The sequence below is a fragment of the Melanostigma gelatinosum genome (assembly GCF_949748355.1).
Source record: "Melanostigma gelatinosum genome assembly, chromosome: 8".
Classification (NCBI taxonomy): domain Eukaryota; kingdom Metazoa; phylum Chordata; class Actinopteri; order Perciformes; family Zoarcidae; genus Melanostigma; species Melanostigma gelatinosum.
The window spans coordinates 2,648,810-2,675,932 of record NC_136641.1 but is presented as its reverse complement, the minus strand read 5'-3'; the positions used below and the strand labels follow the sequence as shown (position 1 = coordinate 2,675,932).

Below are 27,123 nucleotides of genomic sequence, written 5' to 3'. Positions count from 1 at the left end.
ACGGTAACCGCCTGCGTGACTACAGACAACCCGCAGAGTTACAGTATTTAGTGAATTACCTCATTGGCCTCTCACAACAGACATACTGACTTATTGAAACAGAAAAACAACAATGCAAGAGGAATCCACATGTTTTATTATTTTAAGTCACTTCATGCGTTGCCTTTACCTTTACCCATCCGTTATAATGACAGATCAGTGAGATATGAACTACATTTAAGGCTAAGTCTAGACATCTGGGAGCCTCTGACCACTGCTCACAGGTGTACACACAACAAATAAAAAGAACCTCCCGTATCAGGGCCCTTATCTAGCTCGGCATCCTGTATATGAGTAAGGTGGTTACTTCTATCAGGGCATATAAACTATATTTTCTCTCAGTCCTTAAGAGGAAACAAGAAACCAGAGAATCTGATTTTGTGCAATGATTCAGCACAAGTCATCAATAGTGCCTCCATCAGGCCAAAGCCTCACATAACCTGAATTTATGCCTGTGAAAACACAGCAAACTGAAGAGATGGCCACCGCCTAAAGTTGATTCATTCAATGCGATGTTGTTAAATCTCATGCTACACCTGTAAAGACTCCACTGTCACATAAATTATTCCAGCTAATACAACTTAAAATATGCAAAGTGAAAATGCTTTCATCACTCATTCATGCAACTTCTGTCTGTGGTTTCCTGAAGTCCAATTTGAGCCTTGTAACTTTTGCCATTGCTTAGGGGCTTTTTAAAGTCATGGTTAGGGAATGAGTGTGGTCAGCGGGCATTTTCAGCAAGTACAATGTGTTTGTATGTGTGCGTCGTGTATATTTAATTGTTCTCCGGGGACAGTGTGTGCAGCACAGTGGTGAGGATGGAGAGGAACCCCTTCAGAGCTTTGTCATCTCTTGGTTGCTGTTTAACAGTCACCTTTACTTCCTCCTCTTCCCCATCTTTGCTCACCAACTCTCTCCCACTGAGCCCAGCTTCCTCTTCTGCCACATCCCCATCCTCCGTGCCTTTCTTTAATTCTACTACCCTCCGACTTGCCTCTCCAGTGTACAGCAGCTCGCCGACTATGAGCGTGATGCGGGGTGCTTCGCCAGAGTGTGCGTGCTGGGTGTGTGTGTACAGGTAAACCCTCCAGGGGTGTGTGTGTGGCGGCGTGAAGGCCAGTGTCTGGATATTGACCAGCTGCATCGCAGCCTGAAGGCTTTGTGGTGAGCAGTGAGGTATGGCAGGGCATTGGATTTGTTCTTCCATGCACACATAATCCTCCTCCTCTTCCAGCTTCTCAGCACCTAGCCGCAACAAAACAGTCAGAGAAACTGATGTCAAGCAGACCAACTGAAGTATAAGCATTAAGTAGCATGAACAGAAAAGATTTTAAAAAGTACACGTAAATCCAATTTGTACTTAAGAACACTACTTGAGTAACTTTACTTGGATACATTCCACAACTGGAGATTTCACACTGGTTTTGGAGTTTTTACAGCAGGCCTGTTTGCGCCTGTCAACCACAATACCTGTCCCATGAAGAGGAAGCTTTTGGCATTCAAGGATCTCCTTCCATTTAATCACCTTGGTCAGCATGCGAAGCCTGTCGCTGCATCCACAGACGCTCAAACTCCTCTGGGCTGAGAGCAGGGGAGAGGGACAAACTGAGGGGGGCTGCGAGGCTGGAAGCCAGGACATTAGCAGAGGAGTAGGTAAACCCACTGGCACTGTCTGAGCCTGGAGAAGACATGGGAGGACAAAGAGATGGTGGAAAGGTTATAGGGGGAAAAAAGAAATAAGGATGCAGCAACAGGGAGCCAAATTGTGGACAAAGGGAGTGGAGTTAGGATGAGTGCCAGAGGAAGAGATTTGTGATTAAAAATGGCACTGCATTCCCAGAAATGGACCTTAACCTTGGGGGGGGGGGGGGGGGGGGGGAGAAATGCTCTCAGTCTTTGACCAAAATAACACAACTTAATATGTCAGCTTGATCCTTGGGAACCCATTTAAAGTAGCATGACCATATTTGTGACCTTCTCAGTAGTACCACAGTGGAGACGAGTAAGCTACAGTGGCTTCAGAAAGTATTCAGACCCTTTTACTTATTGCACACAATATTGTGTTAGTTTATTTTGTTTATGAAGTTCATTGAATTTTCAGTTTTTGCACACACAAACAAGAAGTAATCCACCAATAGGGCAAACTAAATTAAAAAGAAAAAGAAAAAGATGAAGCGAAACCACTACATGTATATGCATACATTTTGAAATCTGCTAATATAATTCAAGGAGGGAGGCTTTTTGTCACCATCTGTTTTCCCTTAAGTTTTCAGTTCTTTGGTCTAATAACTGATTAACTGGGCTGCAGTATGTTTTGCTTGTTATAAAGAAATATTATTTTCTTATCTGAAGATGTGAAACAACTGCTGGCATTATAATATGTGTATTTGCATTATTGTTGTAAAACTATGAATCTATGTAGTGTGCAATGTAGAACTATCATCATGGGTAGAGAGGGGACTGAACTGGTTGGGGGGAAACTTTTGGGGGAAACTTTTGCGTTTGCTTCATTTCTCAGCACCAGAGGCTTGCTGATAACCCACCTGACAGCTGGACAAAATGCCTGAGCAATAAGACACTCATTTAACCAACAGCAATGTAAAACAATTCCTCACAAAACACACCAGTGCTGTTCACTTGTTTTAAATCCATTCCTCTTTTTTAATGCAGCGGGTAATGAAGGCTAGGCGAAGGACCCAGTGCAGCATTAGGGATCTGATACGACTGTGGTGTTGTCCAACCTCACCACAGCGTTTTGCCCCTCAGTTGTGGAGCAAATAGGTTCAAGAACTTCTCAAGTGCAACAAGCGCCAACCGGCTGATGTGACAGGGGAGTCCAGCATCGTGCTTTCTAACTTCTTAGCACCAAGAAGTAGTGCTGGGCGGTATACCGGTTTTAATTTCTCATATGATATGAATTGTTCACACACCGTCACACCGGTTCACAGCCGAAACAACTGCTGTCGCTCTTCAACAGGCAGCAAAATGTATTGTTCGCCGCTAAGGGCGCTACGGTCGGAGCTAGTTATCTTAAGTGTATTGAGAGGGAGCCCTAGTCATGGTTATGTAAATAAAAATATATTCATTCAATGTTAAATAATATGAGCTATACTTGTAAGCTTATATTGCGGAGTTGTGAGGTCACTGTAAGTAGGTCAAAAACTGCAAGCAGGGCATTCCGTCGCCTGTTCGCACGATAGAAACAGATACAGTGGCCCTGAAAGAAACACTTGCTTAAACCACCAGATAGGGCAGAAACTGCCATCTTAGAGTAGGAGAAGAGTTCTCTTTATCTATTCACACAGAGACTTCGAAATAGCTTAGAACTGCACCCTTTTCCGGCACCTTAAGTGTTAACAATATGCACACACATTGACGTTCCAGAGAAGGCGGTCCCCGGAACTGAGCCAGTGTGGGTGAAGTTGCCCAGAGCTCCATCAGGTCATCTGAACGCTAAAAAACAGATCCACCTCCTACTTTGTATTCAACCAATAGGCTTCCATCAGAAGAACCTTTAACACACATGCGCACTCTGTCTAAGCGCCTTTTAGCTTTTCATTCGCTCCTACAGAGTGAACTTTCTAGGTCCGTGCACGTTTAACTGCTGGACATAATACTTCTGTTACAAATAAACCTTATTGCTTGAATTGAGCTAAACGCCTCGACCTAAGTCTGTTCACCGTAGTTTTCTCCTCAACATGAGTTTTATTCTCAACATGGTAGCAGAGGATGGTTTTAACGATCAGTAGGAGATACATCTCGTGACGGACTTTTTCTTCTGTCCACAGACAAAACAACAGGTGTTTTCCCGAGAGGCTGGGGATTCCGGCTGCCGACCGGAGCAATTCTTATCACCTTGGGAAACTGATCAAAGCAGCTGCAATCAAAAGGTAAGCAGAGCTTATTTAAATTAATTCTGCAGAATTGTCTATAGGTACTAAATTGAATTGATCAGGAGTACCGGGTTGTGAGTAATGAATTGCATTGACTAAATTTCTAAAGATAAACTACGTAGCATTGTGACAGAATTGTTGTGCCAGCAGTGGGGGTTTTTTTAGTATAGAATGTACATGTGTGTGAGTGGGTCTAACAGAAATTGATGATTGTGAAATTGCATAGGCTGACATTGTGTTCACCGCGTAAGTTTTGACAAGCTGTTCGGAGGTTACACAGCCGTGGCGAAAGCTTCGGTTTGCTGACCAATGACGGTCTGAAAGACTGAATCCCGGGCCACACTGTTGATTTATGCGATGTAGCAAGCTGATGTTTGGACCACGTATATAGAAATTGTTGTTGAAATACGCTGATGTGAAAGTAGTGTGCCTGGAGACTGCAAAACGCCATTTCCTTAGGGACCGTGTTCGCACAAGGCGTACACTGTAAACAATAAGATCAATAGATCTTTCCTGACGAGGTCTGTGTGCGATTATTTGTGGAATACGGCTGTGTGTGGTCGATTGAGTGCTGGGTAATGTCTCAGGGAGGCACAGGTCCGAATTCAGAGAATGCACAAGATATCGCCATTTCCTTAAGGGACCGAGTTCATACGAAGGCATACACTGGAAAACGCAGATCGGCAGAGATCTCTTCCAGACGTGGTTTGTGTATGAATAATTCGTAGAACTCGGCAGTGTATGGTTGATTGCGTGCAACATAATGTCTCAGAGAGACATAGACTCAAATTGTAATTGTAAAACTGTGGCAACATAATGTCTCAGGGAGACATAGACTCAAATTGTAATTGTAAAACTGCGGCAGTGTATGGTTTCAATTTGGTATGGATGAGTGATTGCGTGAAGCGTACATGTGTGAGAGACAGCTGAGATTTGGAGTTGAAGTGTTGCACAGGTTCGTGTGCTTGCCAGTGATTGACGGTCAGTGGAGCATAATACAAGCATAAGACACAAGCTTTGCACTCACCACAGAAACACAAAACACTAGGATAGACTGAGGGAAGCTGAGGGTTAATATACGTGTCAGTTTTACTGGTAAAGTTAGAAAGATTACAGATTTATTGGGAATTCTATTGCTTAGGGACCGTACAAAATTTAGGAGCGAAGACAGTCAGGCAAAGGCACAGAGGCTAAAGGGAGTGAAAATTGTAGATAAGAACCAGGTGCAGCTCTAGGGAGTGTGAAAGATTGTAGCTAGGGACAGTTCGAGTCTCGTTCAAGGTCGCAAGGCAGAAGAAAATTTGGCAGGAGCTTTGGCTCCCTCTGGTGGCACTTCAGGAACTGCACAAGAACATTTGGGAGAAGCTTTGGCTCCCTCTGGTGGCACTTCAGGAACTGCAGGAAGAAAATTTGGGAGGAGCTTTGGCTCCCTCTGTTGGCACTTCAGGAACTGCAGAAGAACATTTGACAGGAGCTTTGGCTCCCTCTGGTGGCACTTCAGGAACTGCAAGAAGAACATTTGACAGGAGCTTTGGCTCCATCTGGTGGACATTCGAGAGTACTTCATCCAAAAAAAATAGAAAAAAAAAAAATATATATATATATATGTATTTTAAATTAGAAAAATTGAAATTTGAAAAAAAAATTGAAATTCGAAAAAACTTGAATTGAATTGAAAAAAAAAAAAAAAAAAAACTATTTGAAAAAGAAGAAGAACAAAAGAAGACATGGCTGGAGCTGGGGCTCCATCTGGTGGCTATTCAGGAGAACTGCGTGCAAAACTGGAAAAAGCAGTCACAGACACAGGAGGCAAGACTGCATGGAAAAGAGACAAGATTCATGGGGATAACTGCATGAAACGATGGCCAGAGGAGGGGTGGTGGAAGGCGGCTAGTCCACTACCTCCGTCGGTCAACAACCTCCTGCTCTTTACCAACGATTTGACAAAACGAGTGGCTCAAGCACAGACTGCAGAGAGAAATCAAACGACAAATCAAACCAAGCGATGGGGGTTCGCTAACCCACTGAAGCAAGCCCGCAAAGACAGAGAAGAGGAACAGCGAGTGGCAATGATGGCACGAGGAACGGCCATGACGGATCGGATGCAGGTGGACATGTCGTCCGGAAAAGAAAAAAACCAGGCCCCATCTGTCACTCGACATCACCCCCCTCGACATCACCCCTACCACTCAAGCCCCGGTAGGTCTGGAAAAGACTGCACAGGAACCGGGCCAGGCATCTCTGGCCTCGGCCCCTCCCCCGCCCTCAACTGGCCTGTCTCCAGCACTTCCTCCGGTTCCTCCCCCCCAGTATCACCTTCGGTCCCATGGCCCGCCCCCCAAAGGAGAAGAAGAGGAGTGCCTGGAGACAGAGGAGCATCCTATTTCTGCTACAACTGTGGGAAACCGGGACACTTCGCAAGACACTGCAGGGCAGCACCGCAGCAAACACAGAGAGGAAGAGGACAATACTATGGCGGACATGGCTATGACGGACAAAGACCACAGCAAGGGGCCCATCAGGCTCCTTGGGACAAGGGACATGGTCCCCAAGGCGGGGCCCATGCCACACAGGCAAGTAGCCAACAACAATGGCCTGGAGGATACAACAGCCCTCCCTATTGACACGCCCCTCTCCCCATCACATTTCAAGATGCAACCCTCATGCACAGCTTTCTCTCTGCTCCAAACTGCCCAGTCAACCTGCTAGCATGCGATCTGATCACTCGCCTCAATCTGATCATCTGGAGGAACCAAGACGGTGTCCATGTCTCGTCCAACCCACCAACTAGTACGTTGTCCATGCCAGTACGCATTCTCTCCCTTGCTCCCGTTACAGAGACGGTGTCCCCCACAGACGAAGAGGTTTTCTGGCTACGCTGTCTCCAAACTGGCCCCCAGACCCCTGCCATCCAATATTGGTTCAACATTCTCAAACCAAAAATCACTCAGCTTTTCCCATACAAAACTCCCCTGGACCACGTCCATTGCACTCTAAATATCACACACGCACAGGGTCACCATCTTGCAACATCCCCAACCGCTCACTGTTGCCGCTCTCCTCTCATTTCTGGGCTTAACCGGCTACTCACGAGCCCATATCCCAGACTACACCAACCACACCACCATTCTCAGAGAGATGTTGAAGGAAGTGGGCACCAGAAATCTTACTGCCAACCTCACATGGACAGCAGAGGGTGAAACAGCCTTCACCCGCTTGAAGCAAGCACTTGCACATGCCGCCGCACTCATGTCCCCAGACTACTCCCTACCGTTTCACCTTGATGTTTCCGAAAGAGACAGCCTACTCAATGCTGTACTCTTCCAGAAAAAGGGGGGTGAAAGACAGGTACTGATGTATCATTCATCAAAACTTGACGCTGTGGAAAATGGTGAAAGACAGGTACTGATGTATCATTCATCAAAACTTGATGCTGTGGAAAACGGTCAATCCACGTGCGCAAGATATGTTGCAGCAGTGGCAAAAGCGATTGAAAAAACTTCTCATATTGTCATGGGCCGTCCACTGAAAGTACACACGCACCATGGCGTTTCTGATGAGTAAAGAATTCACGTTCAGTGCCGCAAGGACAACGAAGATTCAACACACTTGCACCATGCCACACATCACCTTTGTGCCAGCCACAAGAAATATGATGGCTAACTTTACAGATGGACAACCACGTGTGCGAGGAAGTTGCAGTACAAGAAAACAAATTGAGACCGGATCTTCAAAACACTCCCCACCTCACAGCTGATGCCTGGCTGTACACGGATGGTTGCTGCTACAAAGGAGAAGAAGGGAACATTGCATCCTATGCAGTGGTGGAACAGAAGAGTGATGGCTATCACCAAACAGTGGAGTCAGGGATACTGCCACAACCCGCTTCAGCACAACTAGCGGAAGTGGAAGCACTGATTCAGGCTCTGAAGTGGAGCACGGACAAAATTGTAAATATCTTCACAGATTCGGCTTACGCCCATGGAGCGGCCCACATCGATGGCCCTGTATGGCGAAGACGGAACTTCACCACTTCAAATGACCACCCCATAAAACACAAAGCAGCTATGAGAAGGCTGGTAGAAGCAATCCAACTACCAAAGGGGGTGGCCATCATGAAATGCAAAGGACATGACACAATCAGATCACGAATCAGCGCCGGTAATGACGCGGCAGACAGAGCAGCAAAGAAAACTGGAGGCTACACACCTCGCCAAATGGTTATGAAGCCAACATCCGGCCCACCTGAGCTCACAATCGAGCACATCAAAGATCATCAAAAGAAAGCAGGACCTTATGAATGGTCCGAATGGACACGAAAAGGAGCCTCAAAAGACAAAGAAGGTCTGTGGAGAACCCACGACTGCAGAGTGGTTGCCTCAGCAGAACTGTGTGCAGCACTCCTACCAGGGGCCCACGGACCTACACACGAGGGAAAGAAACGGACATTGGAAAATTTAAAACAACTATGGTGGCATCCGCACATGGAAGCGATATCTTTCCTCTTCTGCGATGAATGTCAAATTTGTGGCAATCACAACCCAAGAAAACCATTCAAGACACCGATGGGATCTTATCCCGCCCCTTGGCAGCACCTGACACACTGTGTGCCAGCACCGGTACCAACCAGAACACTGGGAGAAATTCGCACTAATTTGGAAAATGCTTCGGGAACTTAGACGCTGTCTAGGGGACCCTTATGCAAACCCCGCCGACCGAGGTCGGCAGCGCCTCACCTGGAAAGGGGTGGGATGTGGGAAGAAAACTATAATGGGGGTGGGTATGGGCATACTAGTTGCCCTCCTGATCTGGGGACTAGAAACCAAGTATCAGACACACCAGCACCCATCTAATTCAACTGCCCCTTTTCCCTCTCCATCCCCGAATCAGACACACACCCGAACTTGACATAGCACCCCACCAGCTTCCGATCCAGACAATTCAGATGATAGGGACCTAAACATCGAGTTACAGCCATTGAATGAGTAGTTCCAAGTCTAAGAAGTTCACACCTAGCAGGTGTGAAAAGGGGGATTTGTAAATAAAAATATATTCATTCAATGTTAAATAATATGAGCTATACTTGTAAGCTTATATTGCGGAGTTGTGAGGTCACTGTAAGTAGGTCAAAAACTGCAAGCAGGACATTCCGTCGCCTGTTCGCACGATAGAAACAGATACAGTGGCCCTGAAAGAAACACTTGCTTAAACCACCAGATTAGGGCAGAAACTGCCATCTTAGAGTAGGAGAAGAGTTCTCTTTATCTATTCACACAGAGACTTCGAAATAGCTTAGAACTGCACCCTTTTCCGGCACCTTAAGTGTTAACAATATGCACACACATTGACGTTCCAGAGAAGGTGGTCCCGGAACTGAGCCAGTGTGGGTGAAGTTGCCCAGAGCTCCATCAGGTCATCTGAACGCTAAAAAACAGATCCACCTCCTACTTTGTATTCAACCAATAGGCTTCCATCAGAAGAACCTTTAACACACATGCGCACTCTGTCTAAGCGCCTTTTAGCTTTTCATTCGTTCCTACTGAACTTTCTAGGTCCGTGCACGTTTAACTGCTGGACATAATACTTCTGTTACAAATAAACCTTATTGCTTGAATTGAGCTAAACGCCTCGACCTAAGTCTGTTCACCTGAGTTTTCTCCTCAACATGAGTTTTATTCTCAACAGTTATAACAACAATTAATAACCCACAACTAACGCTCTTTAACAGGGCAAAACACCACGACACAACAGTTTGTGACACATAAATAATTTGTAGCACTAATAATTGTACATTAATAAAATTACACCGCCAAACAGCATGCTGGGTACAGCCCGCTAGCCCGCTAGCCAGCTAGCCCGCTAGCCAGCTAGCCGGCTAGCCGGCTAGCACGCTAGCCCGCTAGCCGGCTAGCCAGCTAGCCAGCTAGCCCGCTAGCCCGCTAGCCAGCTAGCCCGCTAGCCAGCTAGCCCGCTAGCCCGCTAGCCCGCTAGCCCGCTAGCCAGCTAGCCAGCTAGCCCGCTAGCACGCTAGCCCGCTAGCCCGCTAGCCCGCTAGCCCGCTAGCCAGCTAGCCCGCTAGCACGCTAGCCCGCTAGCCAGCTAGCCCGCTAGCACGCTAGCCCGCTAGCTAGCTAGCCCGCTAGCAAGCTAGCCCGCTAGCCCGCTAGCCCGCTAGCAAGCTAGCCCGCTAGCTAGCTAGCCCGCTAGCACAACAGTCTACTAACAGCTAGAAGAAGCTCCGTCGCTACATTAACGTGACATTAAAGAACAGAACAGAGCGATGCAGGAGGAGAGAGGAGCTGTGTCTGCTGTTTGGAGGTTTTTTGGTTTTTAAAAATCCGACATAGATCAAAAGACGATGTATTGTAAAGTTTGTCGAGCCACTGTTATTGCCTCTGGTGGCAACACCAGCAATTTACTCCATCACCTCAGCCGAAAACGTGTTGGAATACGAAGTGTATGCTATTACAGTCCTCGGATGCTTTTTTGGGTATTTTGGTCAGAGACATATACAACGCTGATTACCGTGTAATATGTGTGGTATTTGTTATAAATGTACGTTGGTACATAGAGGGTGATAAGAAGCTGTACTTGGAGGGACTTAGGACCCAGGGGAATGTAGGTGAAGGAAATAGGAAGTGACAGAACGGAAGACACTTCACACAAACAGCTGTTCACCGCTCGCTGGCCGGTTGGCCGGCCGACCAACTTGTGTTAGTTTTCTGCATTAATTAATTAATGTGTTAACGCAGGGGAAAAAAAATACCGAAAAAAATACCGTGAAACCGCCAGAATCGTACAAAATACCGTGATACGCATTTTTGGTCATATCGCCCATCACTACCAGGAAGTATGGTCCGCGCCTCCAAGTGGGGAACAGCTGCTATGACTCCCCACCAGAGGAGAGCGACTAACTTGCCAACATCTTGAACAACCTGTGTGTCTCAAGTTGTAGTGCTAGGAATGAAGCTCTTGGAGGCCATGTAAAATGTATGCCCTTTATTGGAAGAATGATTAGGGTAAATGCTAAATGGACTGTACTTGTATAGCGCCTTTCTAGTCTTCCGACCACTCAAACTGCTTTAACACTACATGTCATCATTCACACCCATTCACACACTGATGGCAGGGGCTACCATGTAAGGTACCACCTGCCCATCAGGACTGTAAACTAATTCACATTCACTTCCTAGTCATTCCAGAGCAACTTGGGGTTAAGTATCTTGCCCAAGGACACATCGACATGAGGAGCTGGGGATCGAACCGCCGATCTTCCGATTGGAAGATTTAAAAAAAGTCACAGCCGCCCTTTGAGCCACAGGGTGCTGATGCTGCTTCCGACTGCGCCCCCCTTCACCCCTGCTTTGGGCATTCAATCTACATTTTCAAGGCCTTGGAAGAGGACTTTAGCTTTCCATAAGCACGTAGCAACAGCTGAAGAGAAAATCACACTCTGTTATCGGTCCCTGTTGACAGCAAAGCTTGATTTTAATGTCTTCACTCACCTGAATGAACTTTCTCAATTTGGCTAGAGTTCAGTGTGTCCGAGAGGTCAGTGTTAGGCTTGGGGTCAAAGGTCACATGTTCAGGGCTTCCTCTGCTGGCTGGCTCGGTCTCTATGCAGCCCTGCATCAGAGGCTCTAGAGTGTTAAAGCTGTAGGCCCACTGGCTGATGAGCTCCGCGGGGCGGCCAATCAGAACACCCAGAGAAGGATCTGACCTCCGACCCTGGAGGACTTTACGCGTCTCTTCTGTCCCACAATGCAACAGGCGGTAGTAGAAAAGTGCCTGGTCACGCACGCACATGTCCGTCTCCTCCTCTGGAAAACACAAAGTGTGACAATGTCATCTCTTTTGCTCCCCTGTTCTGTTTTACACCGCACACGCAAAACACACACAACCCTGTACTTCTATACTTGTGAGGACACTTATTGATGTAAAGGCATTGCTGAAAAAACCCCGTACAGTTGTCACAAACGAGGATATTAGCTATAGAGACCCGTTTCTGTATCAGGCTGTACACCCCATTTCTGCTGTAAAGTTGGAAATTGTAAAATGGCGGTCAATCAGAGATTGAGTCCTTTTTGGAGCCAGCCTCAAATTGCCATTTGAGGAACTGCAGTTTTGACACTTCCTTAATTTTTCATCACTGGTGGTTGCCACTTGGTGAGGACAGGCCAACATGTCCTTACTTTCCAAAAATGTCCTCACCCTCAAGGTCTAAAACTCAAATTGGATTCTAACAAAGATAGATGTACAAGTACGCTCACACCTATGCAGTAGTGCAGCAGTCTTCCGAGCATGTCTTGTGTCTCAGCAGGTCGGCACAAAAACAGCCTCATGGTGGTCGTCAGCAGCTCCATCTTGACTCCCAGAGAGGCCTCGCTCCTCACTCCATCAATGAACACCTCCAACGTGTACGGGGCGCTGGAGACTCGCTCTCCATACACAGCCAACAACCACAGCAAGGCTTGCCTGCCCTAAACGAGGATCAGGAGAATGAGCAGAGGATTTAGACTAAATATAAAATGCCCTTGACACCTACTGATATGTTTTGCGTTACTCTGGGTGATCAGATTTCTGCTCACATTTGAAGGTACCCTGTGGAGTTGTTGACCACGAGTAGTGAGTGTGGTGACGCAGGGGACGTGATACACAGTCATAAGAGCTGGATATTAGGGGTGGGAATCACCAGAGATCCCGCGATACCATATTATCACAATACTGCGATATTCTGAGTATTACGATAACATAGGCCTATTGCGATTTATTACTTTTTTCAACTTCAAATTATGTCCCCAAAGGAAAACTGTGCAGCTGTATCGATTGTTTCCCCCACCCCTACTGGATATCATTTCAAAATCAATAAGCTTCTAGAATAAATGAGGCTGGTGTTTATGTTGAGGTATTGCTGCGATTACTTAAGTCAAGGATCTGGATGCTTCAACAAACACAGCAGGCTGAGGACGATAAACAACCGTAACAGAGAAGCAAGGAAGCGGTGGAGACTTTGTTTACACACACCTAAACTAAATTATCGCTGGATACACTGTATATACTGTCATATCCCACCTAACTAATAAAGCAACCTGTTACAAACAATTCCATATTTATTCCAAGACCCTTTGCACTCTGAACCATTGCCTTACTGGTAACACATGTCATTGTGTTGTTTAGATCTTATTTGTCGGGTTTCTCTTATGAGCTTTGCATGTGAAAATGTGGCAGTCATGCAGGTAAACCAAATGCAAAGTGATGTTTTCATATACATAGTGGAGGAGAGATGGGGGGGCAGGCAGGCAGGCAGGCAGACATATCCAAACAGGCCTACCAGGCACAGGGGCCCAAGGAACCGTGATAGAAAGTAACTAATTACATATACTCTTAAGTACATCTTGGAAGAAGTTTTTTGAGATACTTCCACTCCATTGAATTTCACGGGCAAATATTGTAGTAACTTTAGTTACCAGCAGCTTTGCAGATTTAGATAAATAATCTAAACCAGGGGTCTTCAATGTTTTTCAGGCCAAGGACCCCCAAACTGATAGAGAGATGGAGCAGGGACCCCCGACTATACATATTGTATAAAATTGTGTTATATATTAAATGGGCCGAGTGCCATGTATAAACATACCTCTTTATTGTGCATTCAATACTAAGCTATTCAAATAATACACAGGTTCATATATTCATGTCTTTATTTTAAACATGTGCAAGGTACAGTGAGTAGGGAGGTCGTGCCACTGCCATTCATGAACATACCTTGTCAGCTGATACCAATGCCAATATCAACATTGTCTGTCAATAGCATGATAATCATGCATACAAGCTATTCAAATAGACGTTTTCATTTTAAACATAAATGTGGAAACGAAAATGAGTGATGGCCTATTAGTGCCACTGCCATGCATAAACATACCTGTTATCTTTCATACGGAACTATTAACATAATGGACAGATTCATGTTTAGAGAAAAATAAATTACATTTTTTATTTTTTATTGTCTAATCAACCAAAGAATTTCGCGGCCCCCAGGGGGTCCTGTTGAAGACCTCTGATCTAAACTATTATCAACAAATAAATGCAGATGATTTATGATAGCTTAAGATAAGACTTTCTTGAAACTCTGGGAAATTCACAAGCTACGCTGCAGTATATAAAGTAATACAAATTTGCACCATCTTAAATGCTGCAACATGAAAGTGATGAGCATATAAATGCATCAATAATTACAATCCAATAATATAATACACATTCAGAAATGGGGCATTCCGCCCAATGAGCCCTTTTACTTTTGGTATATTAATGCTAATACGTCTTACTTCAGTCAAACTAAAGTTGGAAAATATCTCTGGGTTCAACAATTGGTGAATTCCACAACTTTTAGGACCTAATGATTTAAATAAGGGCTAATCAAGTGTTCACACTGGGAAGCTGAGGCGTCTCTTTCCCCACGTGCCCCATGGCATCACTGACAGATCGTTATCTTGCCCTTGCAGCCAGTTTAGCTGCAGCCAGCTGTAGCATTCTCCCTCAATACTATTAAAAAAACATCCCCATTAGTCAGAGTCATCGGAGTACTTCTTCCACCACTGTTATTGTCACTGGCTGACTTTACTTTTTTTTACATAGTACCCGAAAGTATTTAGTAAAATATCGAAGGAGACGGGTGTGAGAGAGCCTCTCTTCCCTTTGCACTCTGAACCAGTGCACTACTGCTAGTTAGTTAAAACCTGTACTGCAGCATTTTTACAAGCTGGAGCGCTTGTAAAAATGCTGCAGTACAGGTTTTAACTAACAACAGCAACATTGTGTGATTATCCTACAAAATGTCCCTGAAAGAGATGAAAATGACTGCAAGTGACCGAGGGCCATGTTCACAATACAATACCAGTGAGAAATGCTGATATCAGGGAAAAAAAAAAAAAAAAGAGTGAAAGGGGACAGGACCATCCTTGACCAAAAAAAAGAAAATGCAGAGGAATGGAAAAAACAACATCACTGGAGACTGCAAATGCTGTACAAGACCCTTTTCTACTGAGCCCAACCACTTCAAACCAGTGAGAAGAGCACACCTAAAACACCAAGATAAGAATCTCTACTGTGTGCGGATGTGGCAGCAGATCTGGTCTGACCTGTCTGTCCTGCAGCGTCTCCTCGCAGCCCTCTAGAGCCAAACACACAGTGTCACTGCACTGAGGACACACCCAGACCAGGTCACGCATCGTCTGCACCACCGCTGGGGAGTGGGGGGAGAAAGAGAAAGAGAGAGAGACACAGAATCAACAGCCTATTCTGGACAGTACAGTGTGGGTACAGCGGGTAAAATAAGTATTGAACACATCACCAATTGTCTCAGTAAATATATTTCTAAAGGTGCAATTGACATGAAATTTTCACCAGATGTCAGTAACAACCCAACTGATCCATACATCCAAAGAAATCCAAACAAATAAGTTCAGAAATTAAGTTATGTGTAATAAAATGGAATGACACAGGGAAAAAGTATTGAACACATGAAGAAAGGGAGCACTTGTGGAGAGCTTCAGACAGACCTGGAATGAGCAGGTACAATAGTTTCAAAGAAAACAATAAGTAATGCACTCAACCACCGTGGCCTGTATGCACGCTCACCACGCAAGACTCCATTGCTGAAGAAAAAGCATGTTGAAGTTCGTTTAAAGTTTGCTGCACAACATTTAGACAAGCCTGTGAAATACTGGGAGAATATAGTCTGGTCACATGAGCCCAAAACTGAACTCTTTCGATGGCATAATACACACCATGTTTGGTCAAATGGCACTGCACATCACCCCAAAAACACCATACCAACAGTGAAGTTTGGAGGTGGGAACATCATGGTGTGGGGCTGTTGTTCAGCATACAGCACTGGCAAACTTCATATAATTGAATGAAGGATGAATGGAAAAATGTACCGAGACATTCTTGATAAAAATCTGCTGCCAGGATGATGAAGATGAAACGAGGGTGGACATTTCAGCAAGACAATGATCCAAACACACAGCCAAGGTGTGTTAAAGTATTAAATACATTTCAGTAAGCATGTTTGATACTTTTTCCCTGTGTCATTCCATTTTATTACACAGAACTTAATTTCTGAACTTATTTGTTTGGATTTCTTTGTACGTATGAATGACTTGGGTTGTTACCGACATCTGGTGAACATTTCATGTCAATAGCACCTTTAGAAATATATTTACTGAGAAAAATGGTGACGTGTTCAACACTTATGTTGCCCGCTGTATGTGTGGGGGGAATGAGTTCTACCAGAAGTGATGTGCTCCTGTTTGAGGCCAAGCAGTCCAGTAAGAATCTCCAGACATCTGTCGCTGTAGCTCCGTCCAATACGACCTGGAACCAATCCACACAGGAGACGTTAGCCATCTGACTAAACTTCACTGGAGTCTTCCTATTAGTATGAAAACAACGTGATAATACAGCAGATGTTTTGTGTGTATAAAAGGTGTGTTACTGTGAGCTCGTAGAAAAGAAGATGTAAAAAAGCGACTGCCTGAAAGTGTTTGTCTTGTAATAGAGACATGGTTAAGAAGACAAAAATGTGCATGGTCAAGCATTATGCTGCCACAAAAGAGTATGGCTGTGTGTTACCTATAGCTGAGATTGCAGCCTGGGCAGTGTCAGTGTTGACATCAGTGCAGTATCCTTTCAGCTCATCCAGTAACATTGCTACATTGTCATCATTAACCAGCTCCACCAACACCTGCAAACACAACAGTGTTAGCTTCACTATTACTGCTTGTTCAGCACTGCTACTGGCAACACAGGCTAGTAACTGTGGATATCCTTGAATGGTGAACTCCAGCAATTTAGTATTGTACTACAGTTCCAGTTTGAAAAACTATTGCCGAACAAGTGGCTCGACAGGGTGTACAGCAACAGCCCCTTGTCAGAAGTTTGAGTTTACATTGGTGAGTGTGGGTAAGTTTTAAAAAGTAGGTGAAATACTGTTCCTAAACTCGTGGCTGTGTCCTATCATTTGTTAACTATTTCAACTTGCACTCCACACATCTCAGGTATGCAGGCCCAGGGACTGTGTTGTGCTTGTGTTCTTGTATAAAGTGTTATTAATGTTGCTCCTTGATCCCAGAGAAGCCCTCTGAGATGGATGGTAAAACCTCCAATAAACTCTTTTTGAAATCTTAACTAAAAATGTATATTTGATTCTTCAATCGGCACTCATCCAGTCATGCCTGTATCTATGTTTTCTGTTGATCCCTCTTGGTAATATCATACATCAACATGGTCTCCACTTCCAATGCTATGTCCAGCTCTACATCTCCACAAAAGCCATTACCACCGCTACTCACTCCACTCTGACCAACTGCCTCACTGACATTAAATCATGGATGCAAACCAACTTCCTCAAACTCAACTGTGATAAATCTGAAATGATCATCGGTCCCAAATCCCTCACCAAAACCAGTCACAACTTCTGCCTCACCATCGACAACTCCACTCTGTCTCCCTCCCCACACATCCGCAACCTCAGTCATGTTTGACAGCAACCTCTCCTTTGAACACCACGTCAACCAAATCACCAGAACTGCCTTTTTCAACTTCAAAAACATCGCCCGTCTCCACCCATCTCTCCTTATCTGCTGCTGAAACATTGATCCACGCCTTCATCACCTCCAGAATCAACTACTGCAACAGTATTCTTCATGGCACATCATCCAAAATCCTAACTAAACTCCAGTACACCCAGAACTCTGCTGCTCGCCTGCTCACCCGCTCCTGTGATCGCATCACCCCTGTTCTCCAGAATCTCCACTGGCCCCCCGTCCCACAACGGATCCAATATAAAAACCTTCTCCTCACTCATAAAGCCCTCCACAATCAGGCCCCCTCCTCACTGACCTGCTTCACCACCACACTCCATCCCGTCGGCTCCGCTCCTCTGATTGCAGCCTCCTGTCATTGCCGACAGTATTTGCATCAAACACATATGACTTATGAATACAACAACTATGAACATAAAAGGCACACAGATTGCATGTGAATGCAACAACATGGAACATACCACTGTAAGGGCTTTTCAGCCGACCCATAGCCCCGGGTTAAGTGAGCTGTTAGATTGGTGCTAAGAAGGTTTTCTCACTGGCACATTCCAAAGTTGGACAACCCTGGCGTTTGTTTAGTCAATTGTCAAGGTTACTCCCGAAAAAAAAATCAAGCTAACAAACTGGGCTAAAGTAAACAATGGAATGTGGGTCACCTTTTTGTTGTCCAATCTGTTTAAGAGTAGTCATTCTAGAATGTAAAAATGAGCAATGTGTTCCAACGGACATTTAAACCAGGGCTAGTAGAAGTGCAGCGTGAATATCGCCTGAGTCTTAGGTTAACAATGTGTGTGTGAAAAATGGCTCAGTTATCTCAGGGCTAGCCATAGCAGAAGAATTTGCAGTGTGTAGGCTGAACAGCCCAAGTGGTGCTGGCCTTTTTAAAACCATTAGAACTGGATTAAGAATAACGTGATGATTAAGAACCACATGGTTTCACTATATGGACTACAAATAATCCAGCACAAAGCAAACCATGAACCTGGGGCTAAAAACACAAAAGCATCCTCTAAACCGTGAGAGGAATGGTGTTAGTCCAGTCATCTGTCAGGTACATTCTTTCTGCCAAAATCAATCGAGCTTCCCTCTTTCAAAGTGACGCGTTTTAACTCTAGTTTCAGCTGGACGATACAGCTTTATTCACAAAAACAGTAAATGGCAGCATAGCTGTGGTAAGAGTAGCAACCCCAAATAATATAAAGGAAAAAAACAAACATTGAACTACCTGCATCTTTCTTTGCTTGATGTAGGCTGGCTCAGCATAGCCGCAGAAGAAACGCTTGTAGTGCGCCCCCATCAGGCCAGGGAGAGAACGCAACAGCAGCTGGAGAAACACACAGACACCATTTCATTCCTCAAAATAGGATGGGAGCCAGAGCCTTCAGTTATCAAGCTCCTCTTCTGTGGAACAAGCTTCCCGTAGGGCTGGGTTTATAGTTAGGGCTGGCTCAGGTTTATAGTTAGGGCTGGCTCAGGTTTATAGTTAGGGCTGGTTCAGGTTTATAGTTAGGGCTGGCTCAGGTTTATAGTTAGGGCTGGCTCAGGTTTATAGTTAGGGCTGGTTCAGGTTTATAGTTAGGGCTGGTTCAGGTTTATAGTTAGGGCTGGTTCAGGTTTATAGTTAGGGCTGGCTCAGGTTTATAGTTAGGGCTGGCTCAGGTTTATAGTTAGGGCTGGCTCAGGTTTATAGTTAGGGCTGGTTCAGGTTTATAGTTAGGGCTGGTTCAGGTTTATAGTTAGGGCTGGTTCAGGTTTATAGTTAGGGCTGGCTCAGGTTTATAGTTGGGACTGGCTCAGGTTTATAGTTAGGGCTGGCTCAGGTTTATAGTTGGGACTGGCTCAGGTTTATAGTTAGGGCTGGTTCAGGTTTATAGTTGGGGCTGGTTCAGGTTTATAGTTAGGGCTGGTTCAGGTTTATAGTTAGGGCTGGTTCAGGTTTATAGTTAGGGCTGGCTCAGGTTTATAGTTAGGGCTGGTTCAGGTTTATAGTTAGGGCTGGCTCAGGTTTATAGTTAGGGCTGGTTCAGGTCTATAGTTAGGGCTGGTTCAGGTTTATAGTTAGGGCTGGTTCAGGTTTATAGTTAGGGCTGGTTCAGGTCTATAGTTGGGGCTGGCTCGGGTCTATAGTTGGGGCTGGCTCGGGTTTATAATTGGGGCTGGCTCGGGTTTATAATTGGGGCTGGCTCGGGTTTATAATTGGGGCTGGCTCGGGTTTATAATTGGGGCTGGTTCGGGTCTATAGTTAGGGCTGGCTCAGGTCTATAGTTGGGGCTGGCTCAGGTTTATAGTTAGGGCTGGTTCAGGTTTATAGTTAGGGCTGGTTCAGGTTTATAGTTAGGGCTGGTTCAGGTTTATAGTTAGGGCTGGTTCAGGTTTATAGTTAGGGCTGGTTCAGGTTTATAGTTAGGGCTGGCTCAGGTCTATAGTTGGGGCTGGCTCAGGTCTATAGTTGGGGCTGGCTCGGGTTTATAGTTAGGGCTGGTTCAGGTCTATAGTTAGGGCTGGTTCAGGTTTATAGTTAGGGCTGGCTCGGGTTTATAATTGGGGCTGGTTCGGGTCTATAGTTAGGGCTGGCTCAGGTCTATAGTTGGGGCTGGCTCAGGTTTATAGTTAGGGCTGGTTCAGGTTTATAGTTAGGGCTGGTTCAGGTTTATAGTTAGGGCTGGTTCAGGTTTATAGTTAGGGCTGGTTCAGGTTTATAGTTAGGGCTGGTTCAGGTTTATAGTTAGGGCTGGCTCAGGTCTATAGTTGGGGCTGGCTCAGGTCTATAGTTGGGGCTGGCTCGGGTTTATAGTTAGGGCTGGTTCAGGTCTATAGTTAGGGCTGGTTCAGGTTTATAGTTAGGGCTGGTTCAGGTCTATAGTTAGGGCTGGTTCAGGTTTATAGTTAGGGCTGGTTCAGGTTTATAGTTAGGGCTGGTTCAGGTCTATAGTTAGGGCTGGTTCAGGTTTATAGTTAGGGCTGGTTCAGGTTTATAGTTAGGGCTGGTTCAGGTTTATAGTTAGGGCTGGTTCAGGTTTATAGTTAGGGCTGGTTCAGGTTTATAGTTAGGGCTGGTTCAGGTTTATAGTTAGGGCTGGTTCAGGTCTATAGTTAGGGCTGGTTCAGGTTTATAGTTAGGGCTGGTTCAGGTTTATAGTTAGGGCTGGTTCAGGTTTATAGTTAGGGCTGGTTCAGGTTTATAGTTAGGGCTGGTTCAGGTTTATAGTTAGGGCTGGTTCAGGTTTATAGTTAGGGCTGGTTCAGGCTTATAGTTAGGGCTGGTTCAGGTTTATAGTTAGGGCTGGTTCAGGTCTATAGTTAGGGCTGGTTCAGGTCTATAGTTAGGGCTGGTTCAGGTCTATAGTTAGGGCTGGTTCAGGTTTATAGTTAGGGCTGGTTCAGGTCTATAGTTAGGGCTGGTTCAGGTTTATAGTTAGGGCTGGTTCAGGTCTATAGTTAGGGCTGGTTCAGGTCTATAGTTAGGGCTGGTTCAGGTTTATAGTTAGGGCTGGTTCAGGTTTATAGTTAGGGCTGGTTCAGGTCTATAGTTAGGGCTGGTTCAGGTTTATAGTTAGGGCTGGTTCAGGTCTATAGTTAGGGCTGGTTCAGGTTTATAGTTAGGGCTGGTTCAGGTTTATAGTTAGGGCTGGTTCAGGTTTATAGTTAGGGTTGGTTCAGGTTTATAGTTAGGGCTGGTTCAGGTCTATAGTTAGGGCTGGTTCAGGTTTATAGTTAGGGCTGGTTCAGGTCTATAGTTAGGGCTGGTTCAGGTTTATAGTTAGGGCTGGTTCAGGTCTATAGTTAGGGCTAGTTTTTCCGATTCCAATGTGAGGGTCCTGGGACAGAGGATGTCGTATGTGTACAGATTGTAAAGCCCTCTGTGGCAAATTTGTGATTTTGGACTCTACAAAATGAATAAATGGCTCTGACAGCATTATAGCAGATGAGCTGTCTCATGCCTAACATTAACGCTTACTTTCTCACCCGTTTGTTTCCAGTCTTATTACTCTTTAAAGTACCCTCGTAGTCTATACAGATTTAGTTTTAGTTCTGTATCTCAAGTGTTTACCTTTACCTGTATGTGCACCTGCACTTTGCTGCTGATCCTTCCAGTATTATCTCACCTGGGCTGATGAGCCTATAGAGCTGTCCAGTTCTGTCTGCATGGTTCTCTCTCTTAGCTCCTCCGTGGTTTGTTGCTTGACAATGTCTTTTCTTTTAGCATCTTCATACACTATATTCCACTCAGTCTGGCCCTCACACACATCTCTGACGTTATTGATTGTCTCCATCTCATGGATTTGTTTTGTTGAATCAATATTTTGTTTCAGTTTTTGACCTCCATCTTTTTGTGTGCCAGTTCCTGACAGAGTGGAAGTCTACAGTGTCAAATTCTGCATTAACCCCAGGTGCACAAACTGGAATACTTTGACATCCTCTACCTCATAACTTGGATTAGCACTGACCTGTATGTGGCAGAGGGCAGTGAACCTCGTCTCTCTGGACACACTGCCGCAGGCGGCCAGCAGGGGTCCACGGACTCGCTCCAGGGCCGCCAGGCTGACAGCAGGCAGGCCGGAGCAGAGGCAGAGGAAGAGGCTGAGGGTAGCTGCCATGACAGGGGGGTGGGGGCTGACCAGAGAGGCATCCAGGAGGGACAGGATGTCAAACAGCTCGTTCTCTGACTGGGGACGGTAACGCTGGAGGATCTTCAGCACCTCACACTGACCCCAAACATCCGACTCCTTCAACCTAGGAGGACAGATAAACAGAGAGATGTAGACTAGGGGGCTGCCGGGTATGCTGCTGAAGTGTCTTTGAGCAAAATGCTGACCACTAGTACCTGCTCACTCTGTCAGTGGGAACATGAGCTAAAACCATAAATGCTTAACTGCAAAACTGTTGGGATGGCCGGTGCTCAATGTTGTAAACTTGTGTAAATATGATGAGTGCGAGTGTATCTGATGCTTGATACATCTTATTCCTCCAGATAACACTACACTGTAGTGTATTTTGACCCAATCCCACATACACTGTCCTGCTGATGGCAATACCCACTAGAGCACCAAGTGTGGAATCATCTACAGCTGAATACAGTCGCCAAACAAATGCACTATTTCCTTCTGTGTCAGGATTTAATAGGTCACGGTTGTCTACCTCCCTCCCTACCTGCCTGTCTACCTCCCTGCCTGCCTGCCTGTCTGTCTACCTCCCTACCTGCCTGTCTGTCTGCCTACCTCCCTATCTGCCTGTCTACCTCCCTACCTGCCTGTCTGTCTGCCTGCCTACCTCCCTATCTGCCTGTCTACATCCCTACCTGCCTGTCTGCCTGTCTACCTCCCTACCTGCCTGTCTGTCTACATCCCTACCTGCCTGTCTGTCTACCTGTCTACATCCCTACCTGCCTGTCTGTCTACCTGTCTACATCCCTACCTGCCTGTCTACCTCCCTGTCTGTCTGTCTACCTCCCTACCTGTCTGCCTGTCTACCTCCCTACCTGCCTGTCTGCCTGTCTACCTCCCTACCTGCCTGTCTGTCTGTCTACCTCCCTACCTGCCTGTCTACCTCCCTGTCTGTCTGTCTACCTCCCTACCTGTCTGTCTGTCTACCTCCCTGCATGTCTGTCTACATCCCTACCTGCCTGTCTGTCTACCTGTCTACATCCCTACCTGCCTGTCTGCCTGCCTGTCTACATCCCTACCTGCCTGTCTGTCTGTCTACCTCCCTGTCTGTCTGTCTGTCTGTCTGTCTGTCTGTCTACCTCCCTGTCTGTCTGCCTGTCTACCTCGCTACCTGCCTGTCTACCTCCCTGTCTGTCTGTCTACCTCCCTACCTGTCTGTCTGTCTACCTCCCTGCATGTCTGTCTACATCCCTACCTGCCTGTCTGTCTACCTGTCTACATCCCTACCTGCCTGTCTGCCTGCCTGTCTACATCCCTACCTGCCTGTCTGTCTGTCTACCTCCCTGTCTGTCTGTCTGTCTGTCTGTCTGTCTGTCTACCTCCCTGTCTGTCTGCCTGTCTACCTCGCTACCTGCCTGTCTACCTCCCTGTCTGCCTGTCTACCTCCCTACCTGTCTGTCTACCTCCCTACCTGCCTGTCTGTCTGTCTACCTCCCTACCTGCCTGTCTACCTCCCTGTCTGTCTGTCTACCTCCCTACCTGCCTGTCTGTCTGCCTGTCTACCTCGCTACCTGCCTGTCTACCTCCCTGTCTGCCTGTCTACCTCCCTGTCTGTCTGTCTGTCTGTCTACCTCCCTGTCTGTCTGCCTGTCTACCTCGCTACCTGCCTGTCTACCTCCCTGTCTGCCTGTCTACCTCCCTGTCTGTCTGTCTGTCTGTCTGTCTGTCTACCTCCCTACCTCCCTGTCTGTCTGTCTACATCCCTACCTGCCTGTCTGCCTGCCTGTCTACATCCCTACCTGCCTGTCTGTCTGTCTACCTCCCTGTCTGTCTGTCTGTCTGTCTGTCTACCTCCCTGTCTGTCTGCCTGTCTACCTCCCTACCTGCCTGTCTGTCTACCTCCCTACCTGTCTGTCTGTCTACCTCCCTACCTACCTGTCTGTCTACCTCCCTACCTGTCTGTCTGTCTACCTCCCTACCTGCCTGTCTGTCTGCCTGTCTACCTCGCTACCTGCCTGTCTACCTCCCTGTCTGCCTGTCTACCTCCCTACCTGTCTGTCTGTCTACCTCCCTACCTGCCTGTCTGTCTGCCTGTCTACCTCCCTGTCTGCCTGTCTACCTCCCTGTCTGCCTGTCTACCTCCCTGTCTGCCTGTCTACCTCCCTGTCTGCCTGTCTACCTCCCTACCTGCCTGTCTACCTCCCTACCTGCCTGTCTGCCTGTCTACCTCCCTACCTGCCTGTCTGCCTGTCTACCTCCCTACCTGCCTGTCTACCTCCCTACCTCCCTGTCTGTCTGTCTACCTCCCTACCTGCCTGTCTGTCTACCTCCCTAACTGCCTGTCTACCTAAATAAAGTGACTCTTAAGCAGTGAGGCAGTGGCAGTAGAGATCAGATATCTGTATGGTAAGAAGTTATGCCACCATATTTGTACAGAGTATAACTGTGACATATCTACTCCTCCTCAGATTAGTCTGGCAAATAAAAGATACCAAGCAAAAACAATTAGAAGGTACAAGAAAGGTGCTGAAATTTATCTGAGGTTTGGTTTTGTGCTAAAATGAAAAAGAACAAAAAAAGGGTTCCAGCTGCCTCCATCAGCCTCGTGAACGTCACCATGTGGCACAGCATCGTTTAAAAACCTCAACGCTGGCCACACGTTTCACTACGTGTACCACATAAAAAGACTTCCCTGTTTCAGCACCTTCAATTAAGTGACATGGTTCTCCTTCATTCTAACCTGTTGAGGAGGTGATGGGTGATCGGCTTATTAATAGCCACTCCTCCCTCCTCCTTCAGGATCTCCTCCAGAGCTCGGAGGCAGTTCACCATCACCACCGGGTCTGGGTCTCTCAGCAGGCCGTACAGCTCGTTCACCACTGCAGCATCTGGAAGAATCGTAGGATGCATACAAAGAGAGCATGAAAAGATATTTATCTTGGTTTTCTAACCCCTGCGTGCACATGCATCTCCCGATGGCGTCTCTAAAAAAATCTTTATGCACGTGTTGTGTGTTGAGACAATGGGAAAAAAAAAGAAAGAGACTGGGAATGAAAAATAGAAACAGGCCAGCCATCCATCCCCCCTACCTATCTCAGAGTTGGGTTGGAGATTATGTAGTTTGGCCCAGCCGAGAACAGCCACTCGTCGTACACAAGCGGCTCTGTCCCTCAGTCCTGCTGTCAGGGGCTGCTCCACATACTCCACCAGACTGGGTAACCTGGGAAACACGCAGACACACAATCAAAGACCGACTGCTTCCAGCAGTCACAGGCCGATGTGACGGCTTGTGCCTCACCTGAGGTTGGTCATGTTCCTCAGGGCCAGACTGCGCACCATGGGGTTTGGGTCCTGACAGTCTTTCCTCAGCGTGTTGATGACCAGCAGAGACAGCTCTGGGTTCAAAGTGGCATAGGAACACAGGAAGACATAGACCAGCTTCTTCTGGACTATGTCCACTGTGGCACAGGCTTTCACCATCTCACTGAACAGGCCTGACACATCCACACCCTGTGACATCGCCCTGGGACAGAGAGAGAGATGTTAACCCTAACACATATCTGCGTTTTACAGTGTATAGTGACATTGGAGCGAAATTCATAGGAAAACTTTTCCAAGTCTTCATTTCAAAGCGTATCTGGTAACAGACAACACAGATCTGAACAAGAATCCAATGCATTTTTCAGCATACCTCGTGATGAGACGATTTAATGTAAACTATGATGCGTTAGTATCAATTTGACTGAGAATTACTTTCCTGTTCATATTTTCTGAAAAGCTTGAACGTTACAGGACAATGATGCAAGCATGCAAGGACATTCTAAACTGGAATCCATTGAACTTTTCAGCAACACGTTTTTTGTTGATATATGAAAATTGTTGAAATTATGACAATGAATCGTCAGTGTAGTATTAAGGTAACGTTAGTGAGGCAAGTTATGCTTTCATTTTCTCCACAGCCGCTCATTAGAAGCACGTCCAGTATTTGGGGGGGGGGTGTATCTTACCTGATCACTTTGAGGATGGTGCTCCTGTAGCGCAGCTGGTCGGACTGGACGTTGGGGTTGCACAGAGCTCTCCTCAGCTCCCTCACCGTGTCCTCGCTGCCCAGATAAGGCATGGCGGCCGCACGCACACCGCAGCTCGGACCGTTACATTTACTGTCGCGCCATTCTTTTAAAAACGTGACAGATTAATACTTCAAGTGGAGGGGTTCATACTTGTCACAGCTCGATGACTCGATTGTTTACACACCGCACACTTCCGCATTTCTTCTTCTACGTTTAGTTTGTTTTTCATAGTATGCTGCTCTCTGCTGGTTGGTATAGGAATTACACCCTACCATTTAACATAACAGGCAGTTTCTAAATTTGCCCAATTCATCCTTTAGGTCCATTTCTGGGAGGCGAGACCTTGATGAAAATGAAGATGATGATGATTTCTCACAATACAAAGTCCATTTTGAATGGAATGAAAGTCTTCCTCTTCTCTCTTGTTTTCTTTTTTAACAGCTGTTAGAGTTTGTTCCACTCTCAAGATAGTGCCAGTGTTTACTGTTATTGGATCCTTCGATCCTGCACATGGTCGATATTTAAATCCCTCACTTACCAGACTCACTCACTTTTATTTCTTTCCTTATTTTGATTTCTGATCCACTACCAGAGTTTCTAGAAGTGATTAAACAGGGATTAAAGGCCATAACACAGTTGGATAAAACACCTTCTCGTGTTCTTCCAAATCTCTTACTGCTGCATGTCCTGTCCAGCCCAAACTTAATTTTTGTGTTTGCTCCCTTTCCCAGCAGGCCTGTAGCAATTTTAGGACCTGTAAGTATATCATACTGGCCACTTTCACGCCACAATACAACAGAAAATAACTGTTTATGCCACAGACCTGTGGAAACGAAAAATTTACACTTAAGCTGTTGGGGAGATGTGAGAACATTTGGAAAGATGTTATAGATCCCTTACAATTGTATTTTCCAGC

At 46.0% G+C, this 27,123-nt stretch overlaps 1 protein-coding gene across 2 annotated transcripts; it reads right to left on the bottom strand.

Annotated features, from left to right (window-relative positions):
* Positions 1-159: 159 nt before the first annotated feature.
* ap4b1 (adaptor related protein complex 4 subunit beta 1) lies at positions 160-26,353 on the bottom strand. Of its 2 annotated transcripts, XM_079272977.1 has the most exons (14): positions 26,145-26,353; positions 25,436-25,660; positions 25,227-25,357; positions 24,878-25,025; positions 21,982-22,267; positions 18,759-18,857; positions 17,832-17,885; positions 16,563-16,674; positions 16,221-16,304; positions 15,068-15,171; positions 12,205-12,412; positions 11,438-11,752; positions 1,565-1,717; positions 160-1,284 (listed from the first exon to the last, which is right to left on the bottom strand). In XM_079272977.1, exons 1-14 carry the CDS (start codon positions 26,255-26,257, stop codon positions 815-817), a joined length of 2,502 nt encoding a protein of 833 aa, XP_079129103.1. In that variant the 5' UTR covers positions 26,258-26,353; the 3' UTR covers positions 160-814. The 2 variants fall into 2 exon arrangements, with proteins under 2 accessions (XP_079129103.1, XP_079129104.1); XM_079272978.1 differs by lacking the exon at positions 17,832-17,885.
* Between the last annotated feature and the right edge of the window lie 770 nt (positions 26,354-27,123).

What these genes read in the sequence shown, in the direction of transcription:
- ap4b1 (XM_079272977.1), bottom strand. Translation starts at nt 26,257, where the DNA reads ATGCCTTATCTGGGCAGCGAGGACACGGTGAGGGAGCTGAGGAGAGCT. An exon ending in CCAACCCAACTCTGAGATAG is followed by an intron (nt 25,026 to 25,226) that starts GTAGGGGGGATG and finishes CGATTCTTCCAG; the next exon opens with ATGCTGCAGTGGTGAACGAG. An exon ending in AATTGAGAAAGTTCATTCAG is followed by an intron (nt 1,718 to 11,437) that starts GTGAGTGAAGAC and finishes TGTCTTCTCCAG; the next exon opens with GCTCAGACAGTGCCAGTGGG.